We start from the raw sequence: 8,450 nt of genomic DNA on the forward strand, positions 1-8,450 counted from the left end.
TTTCCTCCCCACAAAAGTGGGTGCCTCTGCAATCTCTTTTTTTGGCAGCGTTCCCTCTTCTTTTCAGAGTCTGCGGTGTGTGAAATGGAGAGTATGAACTTCCGCTGCCCCCCCCCCCCCGCCCCACACACACACACACACACACACCCGCCCCACTCTAATTCTCTCTCCCTCTGTCTTTCCCTCTTTCTCCTCTCAGTCACTCTGTGTGTTTCACCCCAGAGACCTCATGCACGGCACATATTTATACATAAACAGATGAATAATAAGCAACATTTGGCACTGGGTGGGTGTGCAAAGCGGGCGGCTGCCAAAGACGGTTCACTAATGAGGAGGAAGTGAGCACACAAAAGGCGCTCTGTGCGTGTGACAGCCACTGGCGCTGAGGCTCCAGGACACTGGTGCCTGGAGGGCCCGACGGCACGCCAGCACCTTCAGGAGGGTGAGAGAAGAAGGCTTTGATCTCCCCAGATAGAAGCTGAGAACATGCAGGGAGAGAGACACCCAGGCCAGATCTGTCACAGGGTACAGCTGCTCGGTGTGTGTGTGTGTGTGTGTGTGTGTTTGATAGAGGATAGAGAGAGAGAGAGAGAGAGAAAATTACAGATAGTCAGAGAGAGAGAGAGAGAGGTGGAGTTCTAAGGGTGTGTCTCAGTAAAACTAAGCCAAGCTTGGAATCTAACAAGTTATGGATGAAATTATGTCAGTTTATTTGACTTTGAAATATAGGGATAGCCCACAATAGGATCCATAATAAAATTAAAACATTTGACACCCGCTATGGCAGAGTGTTGTGTGTCAAACTAACTGTGACAGATCTACTGTGGCCTGGGTGTGGTTCATGTTTTCAGTTTGTAATGCAGGCAAGGTTTACAAATGCGACAGCATAGGCTTGTACACAGTGAGGGTGACAATAGGGTGGATGACAGATACATATCTTTGTTGCCCCCTTAGGCCTGTAGCTGGTATTGCAAGTCTAAGCTTTCTCATAAGTTGGCTACATTTTATGATATTAGCCTACAGTGGTGGACCTACTTCTTACTACATAAATCTGGAAAAGATTGGCCACTGAAAGCTATACAGAAAAATGTCACTACTTTTATGCAGCCCCAGCAGTGTCCATAATTCACAAATAAGACTGAATGTCTATGGTTTCTATTAGCCAATTCCATTGAACCTGAACAGGTCAAATCAATGCATTATGAAGACTGCATGTGAATAAGAACAACCTCAGTGGCTGCAAATCACGACATTTAGCAGAGCACAGGCCTACATACAGGGCTTTAATTATTAATATGGCAACAATAAAGTAGTGGCCAATATAGTAGTTGTAATAGTTGTAATTGTAGCCTAGTAGTAGTAGTAGTAGTAGTAGTAGTAATAATAATAATAATAATAATAATAATAATAATAATAAATATGTGTGTTTGTTTGTATGTATGTATGTATGTATGTATCGTATGTATTATTATTCATATCAACATCATACATATGTATAGGTACGTTACGTACACTCATTATACGATGTAGCCTACTCAAACATAGGCCTACATTAAAAGTATATCCGGAACCATATGCCTAATGGTATGGTTTAGTACGAAAGTTAAGTCGGACGGACTCAGTTTCCTGGCAACCTTCATCTTTGGGAGGAACTACTAGGTAACGTCAGCTAAATGTTTGTTATTGTTGTTAATTATGTTCTTTAAATGCAGGGACATGGAACAGTTGACTGTTTCTTTACAGTAATTATGAGGTTATTTGACCGTTTTTGCATTTAATGACGAAATGCTACTCGCACGTTCAGTTAGAACTATCCAACTCAAACTAACGAGGCCTGGCTGTCTTCTCGCCCATAACAGCTATCATACGTTAGCTATTGTTACTAGCATAACGTAGCTCTCTCGCTAGGTGGGCTAATCCTCCTGTTTTGAGTGATAAGAACAGAGCAGCTGTAAGTATCTTTATCCCATATTGCATCATGACAACAGGAGGTCCTTTGTGGTTAACTTGTCAACTTAGCTAGCTGGTTCTTTTACGATAAGTTAGCTAGCACTAGCTAGCTACTTTGACAGGTACCAATTGACTAGCCAAAGTAAGCTAACATTTTACTATTAAGCAGGCTAGATTACCGTTAGATAAGTGGCGTTAGCTTGCTAGCTATGTTAGTACGTCATTAAAGTTTCGGTTCCTAAAGATGACATGGCGTTGAATTTCATACAGGGTTAGAATAACATCACGGTGTGCATATGACTAATAACGTTGACGTTTGTGATCATTTTATTTATGTTGTCGGCGGCCAGCTGATGTTTTGCCCACAAGCTATTCAACAGCAAGGTTTTTGGGTTATAGTCGACATTTCTCGACCTACATGAAGTTGTTAAATGTGATTGGTACAATTCCAGGCAGCTAAGGAAGTAGCAGCCAGGCAGTTAGGCCGGTCAATGCAAGTAGTATGGACGAATCTCTTCCAGCTGGTAGAGAATGTTGTGTAGAACTAGCTACGTATTGGAAACATCTAGCGAGTCCTTGTATGACCCATGAGCGTAGCTTGGTGTGTCAGGTCTATTGTGTGTGTAGAAGATATTTTTGATCATACAGTGAGGAATGTTGCAATCTTCAAAGCAGATCATGACAACAGCGTTATTGTTATTGTTGATATGGTGATGTCATCAAAGATGGTGAAGATTTCTCATATTCTCAGCAGGAGGAGGGATGAGCCATTCCCCTGTGAGTGGCCAAGATGTCCCCGAGGCAACCAACGGGGTGGACTCTCCAACCTCCCCTGAGATTTCTGACAGGCCTACGCCACACACTCTGAAGTGTGATGGCAGGACCACGTTACAAGAAGATGGTCTAGAGGAGGAGACACAGACTACAACAGAGACTAATGCAGACCACATATCTAATAACTCAGCCGCACATTCAAATTCAAACCTGTCACACACTGAAACTCCCGAAACGCACTCCACGTCGCTAACAGACACACACTCACACACACCAAACAGGCATGCAGAATCTCCGCCCAAACATGAACCTCACACAGGTGAAGAAGACCACAATGATTCGGTATTCACTCACATATATGTCACAGATCTCATAGACACAGCAACCAAAGACCGACCACACACAGAAACACACAGCACAGACAGACAACAGCACGACAACGCACACACATACAGTGAAGCCCCAGACGATGATGGAGTGACAGAAGAGGAGGAGAATGATAGAACAGAGAGAAATGATGGAGAGCAGGGAGAAGACGAGAAGGCAGAGGTAAATATACACTCGCTACAGTCTCCCTTTATTATCCCTACCTTCCTACCTATCTACCTACCTATCTACCTACCTACTTACCTACCTTCCGTCCTACATACTTGACACAAGCAACTCTGACATACAACCATGAGTAATTATTCGTCCATATTGAAGTTTGGTGTGAGTTGGACTGTTTAAGGTAAACCGCCTTTATGATCTCATGATCAAAGATCATGAAAATGTAGGATCTGTAGCCTGCAAGTGATGGTTCTACATTGACCTGCTGTAACAAATTAAGGAAACATCAATTTGACAGATACAGTATCCCTTCAATACCCCTTATCAGGAGTGGGTGGACTGTTTATCTAGAAAAGACAACATTGGTTACAATACATATAAAAGCTATATGTGATCTACTATGTTTATTAATGAGTGACTGTACGCTATAGTGTAGGCTAATATATCTAAGTGCTGCACACATTTACACACTTATGAGTCTACACACCTTACATAATTTGGCATGCTTGGCAGAATTGGATTTTATTTGTCATTTGCCACACATGCAAGGAATGGGTTAACAAGGTATTCTGTTCTGTTGTATTCCTGTGCGCAGCCTACGGAACCATCATCATTATCATCATCTCGAAACCCTCCTTCTCGTCTCAGCACATCGGCCCCTGCCAGCGGGACCGCCCCCTCCCTAGCGGAGACCGCGGCGGACTCGGACGAAGTGCCTCGGCCCATGCACGTGATGGCGGAGGTGCGCGTGCGCGGCATGCCGGACCGCGTGGTGCGGGGCATGCAGGACAGCAAGAGCCTGGACGAGCTGAGTGGGGCGTGCGGTGGCGGAGGCCCGCGGGGAGGTGCCCGGGGCGGTCAGGCAGAGGGCGGCCGCAGGGCCACCATCTCCAGCGCCCTGGAGCTAGAGGGCACCGTGAGCCATGAGGGAGACCTCACCAACTTCATCTGCAGGAACCTGGAGCAGAAGATCAAGATGAGCTCGCGGCCCAGCCTCGATTGTGACTGTAAGTGTGTGTGTGTGTGTGTGTGTGTGTGTGTGTGTGTGTGTGCGTGTGTGTGTGTGCGTGTGTGTGTGTGTGCGTGCGTGCGCGTGCGCGCGCATTTCATTTATTTATCCTTTATTTAATTAAGTTGACTTTGAAATCTCTTTACCAAGAAAGCTTGTGTGTGTGTGTGTGTGTGCGCAAATTTGTGTGTGTGTACATATGTCTGTATTGCTTGCTGATATGCCAGTCAGTTATTGCAGTTGCATTAAGCTTGTGTTGAGTCTCAGAACATTGTACGCGTATGTCTGCCTCCATTTTTGGAGCTGATTTTGTTTGCATGTGGTTATTCTTTTATTTAATTTCATTTAATTTTTAGTTCATCTGATGGTCAAGCAACAGTTGGTGGCAAACCTGTATTTAAAGAAAATATTTATTATGTCTTTTCTGAATACCACTTGCACATCCAGTGAGTCTCTCAGCCTGTTTGGCACTTTGTGAGAACCCACCTGTGTGCAGGCTGTTTACTTCGTTGGTCAGATAATCCCGGCTGCATGTTGTGTCTCCTTCTGTCCTCTGATCCGCTCCTGTCTCTCTCCGTTTGTCTAGCGGACTCTAGCTCGGGTTCAGTCCGCGGCCGGGGGTCGATGCGGCGGCCAGCAGACATCCCCCCGATTGACCCGTCCGTCTTGTTGGACCTGCAGAGACACACGCAGGACGTGGCGCAGAGTGTAGAGCTCATGATGCGCAGCCTCAACGGAACCATCCAGAACGTAAGTTTAGTTAGTGGCATGGACCTGCTGGGATAGATGGCCACGGCCACCCCTGTCTCATTGGGGTTCTGCATTGTGGTTTAATCCATTTGGAAAGGATTGTTCCCCTGTTTGCTGTGTACACAGACAGGTGATCTCAACCAATTCACAAAACTGCACAAACCATGTATTTTAGCTTTGATTGTCGTCATGAATTGTCTGCAAATCTCTTTTTAATGCAAGTTATGTTCTGTTTAGGGTTTACTCTAATTAAACCAGTGTTATATCTGTGTGTGTGTGTGTGTGTGTGTGTGTGTCCTGCAGATGACAGCCTTGAGTGTCGGCTACATCCAGACGTACAGAGACTCTGTGGATAGCCTCGGAGAGTCTGTGGACATGAGCATAAAGGTGGAAAAATGAGCTATAATGTCTGGTGTCTATATGATCATGTCTGAATGTCTGACTGCTTGCATTGAAGGTCTGTGCATCAATTTCTGCTCTCTTGTGTGTGTGTGTGCGTGTGTGCGTGTGTGTGCCCTTGTATAGGGAATGTACACGTTGATGGCACGTTGTGAGGAGCTGGACCGCTCCATGCAGCCCATCCACACGCTTGCAGCTCAGATCCGAGATATCAAGCGCACTCTGGATGCCCTGGAGGCCGTCTGCAAGTAACCGCTCCTCGCTCCCCCCCCCCCCCAGATGTGCTGCTGCTGCTGCCGCCGCTGCTACTGAAAGTAACCACAAGCACCCCCATCCCCTCAACACCACCACCACCCTCCAAGACATGTGCTGCAAATAACCACACCCGAAGGGTGGTGTCGCTGTGCCAATATGCCCCCCCCCACCCCACCCCACTCCCTTCCCTCTATTCGCAGACGCTCTTTAATGCAATCATCTGTGTACAGACTCTTAGCTGATAACCGTGTTACCAAATTTTTCGCTACTGATCAAGCCTCTCAGAGATGCTCTGCAGAACAACCCCCCCCCCCCCTCCCCCCCCTTCCCCCTTCCCTTTTCCTGGTCCCTGGGAGTACAATAGAACGGGCGTCATCTCAAGTGGCAGCCTTGCTCTCTCTCGCTCTCTCACTCTCATCTGTGACTTCATACAGAGGAGAAGGACGCCCCTAATCTCCTCCACCATACCGTCCGTCCAACACAGTACCTACCTTTGGTGGCGTGGTGTTGTCCCCTCTTCTGCGTTGAAGGCTTCAGGCCATTTGTCCTTGAGTGTATGTGTTGTGGACTGTAGAGATGGATGGACCCTGACGTCTGGGACATGGTTGTGGTGACTGATTGACCTGCGGGGTCAGATGAGACTTTAGCAAGAGTACAATACACAGGGATGCACAAGCCACCCTGGTGTCTGTTGCCCTGGAAACAAGTCAGGTACGCTGTTAAGAAGTGTGTGTGCCCACACATAAGTTATGAATTTATGCCACAATGCATTATGTTACTATCTATCCATGTGAAAGACTTAATCTACACTTACACACACCTGAGAAATTGTTGGTTTTGTTTTTTTCAATACTAACTTATGTGGAGGCTACATTGAGTGGGTGTGTGTGTGTGTGTGTGTGTGTGTGTGTGTGTGTGTGTGTGTGTGTGTGTGTGTGTGTGTGTAGGCTACATTGTGTGTGTGTGTGTGTGTGTGTGTGTGTGTGTGTGTGTGTGTGTGTGTGTGTGTGTGTGTGTGTGTGTGTGTGTGTGTGTGTGTGTGTGTGTGTGTATAGCATGTTTCCTGACTAGCCATGCCAGAGTTCACTGCATGGATCCTCTCCCCTCTGGCCACTGTACGTAGAGTGGCAATGGACTGAAGCAGGGGATTTTGGGTATTGGAGTTTTTAGAGGGGATGCTTTTTTGATGGAAAGGGGTTCAGGAGGAGGGCTGTTTTCGTTGCTCTGCTCTTGTTGTCTGTCGCTCGATCCAATCAGAAGTAACCTTTGTACATACTGTCTCAATGTCACTAAAACAATGATTTAGCCAATGTCATGTGTGTATATTTAAAAAAGAGGATATAACAATAAATTTACAAGAATGATGCATAAAAACCCATTGTTTGACTCTAATGTCCTTATGCTTGTCTTGGATTTGATGTGTACACAAACTTGTTTTTAGATCTATGTTTTGAGGAGTTTTAATTTCTCATGTTTTGAAGCAGAGAGGTGGTCAACGTGGTCTGTCTTTTGCAGCAAGAACTGAAATCTACAGATGAAGGGTGCAATCATAGAAAATGAAAACACCCTATTTTTGGAAGCTTTCAGATTCAATATTTAACAGCACCAGACAGAGGCTCATATTCTGTGCTGTCATGGGCCAGTTTCTCCAAAATGAGACTGATCAAAGTGTAGAGACAGTCTGTCTGGTGTGGGAGTTGCAGACTGTCACTATGCTGTCATCGCCCGGCAATTAGGCTACCGTCTTTGTGAATGTGCCTATAATTGACTTGTCACGAAACAGTCACCTGTAGATTGAGCATCATTGGCTAACAATATAAACAACTGATGGCATGAATGCTACCAAAGGCACAATCAACTCGGAGAAAGTTAGCAGTCCACCCTTCGGATCAGCAGCTATACAAACAAACAAAGGCACCAACAAAAACCCACAGCTTCAGATCACTTGAGATTGTGCAGATTTATTGTAAACTTGGGATGGTTTCAGTTTACGGCAGCGGGTGGGGGGTGGGGGGTTGGGCAGACGACCAGAAGATAACAGACGGGCCCGGCATGCAAACATGAGATTAGATCATGTGATTTTAAACAAACAGACGTCTGTGACAAGGCGGCCTGCCCATCTCTCTACCGGCTCTGTTACATTCTCCTGGCCGGGCCGATCAGGCCGATAGAGGTATCGCCGGTGCATCTGCCCACAGATGCCGAGGGTTACACTGAGTCTCTCTGCTGGGGGTGCATACGTGTGTAGAGCTGTTTGAATATGTGACCTTTATCCATATGCTTGAGCTTGTGATGTTTCTTATGTGTGTGTGTGTGTGTGTGGTTGACCTGTGTTTTGTATCAGCCTCTGTGTATGCAGGATCCTCATTTGCACATGTTGCTATATTGCCTTGTGCCAAAATCAAAATGTGCCATACAAAAAAAATTTCTCGTTAATCAACAATCAATACCCAATAATGACAAAACAAAAACAGGGACATTTTATAATGTTTTGCGGATTTATTTTAAAACAATACCTGAAATATCTCATGGACATACAGTTAGTATTTCAGACCCTTTGATCTGTCTATAGACCTTGAAAGTTATCTCAGGTGCTTCCTGAAGAAAACAGGGTCCTTTCTTAATGCACTGTATGTCACAAGACGGGTAATGTTTTTTTTTTTGAGTGTGTGCATATTTGATCGGGTTTGTATCTGTGGTATAGCTGTATGTGTATGATGGATATGTATTTATATTTATTTACTGTCCGTCTGTGTGTGTGTGT

The 8,450-nt window shown here is 45.5% G+C and overlaps 1 protein-coding gene across 3 annotated transcripts; it reads left to right on the plus strand.

Annotated features, from left to right (window-relative positions):
- Positions 1-1,617: 1,617 nt before the first annotated feature.
- borcs6 (BLOC-1 related complex subunit 6) lies at positions 1,618-5,702 on the plus strand. 3 transcript variants are annotated; one of them, XM_076276557.1, is made up of 6 exons: positions 1,618-1,659; positions 2,702-3,273; positions 3,869-4,280; positions 4,869-5,032; positions 5,336-5,419; positions 5,558-5,702. In XM_076276557.1, the coding sequence occupies exons 2-6, from the start codon at positions 2,713-2,715 to the stop codon at positions 5,681-5,683; spliced, it is 1,347 nt and encodes a 448-aa protein (XP_076132672.1). In that variant the 5' UTR covers positions 1,618-1,659; positions 2,702-2,712; the 3' UTR covers positions 5,684-5,702. The 3 variants fall into 3 exon arrangements, with proteins under 3 accessions (XP_076132672.1, XP_076132674.1, XP_076132673.1); XM_076276559.1 differs by having other exon boundaries at positions 1,637-1,659; positions 2,705-3,273; XM_076276558.1 differs by lacking the exon at positions 1,618-1,659 and adding an exon at positions 1,742-1,951.
- Positions 5,703-8,450: the final 2,748 nt, after the last annotated feature.

This window comes from Alosa pseudoharengus, unplaced genomic scaffold (genome assembly GCF_046254945.1).
Source record: "Alosa pseudoharengus isolate Yale_2024_CS ecotype anadromous, Long Island Sound unplaced genomic scaffold, YU_APseudo_1.1 YU_APseudo_1.1_scf_9, whole genome shotgun sequence".
Taxonomy (NCBI): Eukaryota; Metazoa; Chordata; class Actinopteri; order Clupeiformes; family Clupeidae; genus Alosa; species Alosa pseudoharengus.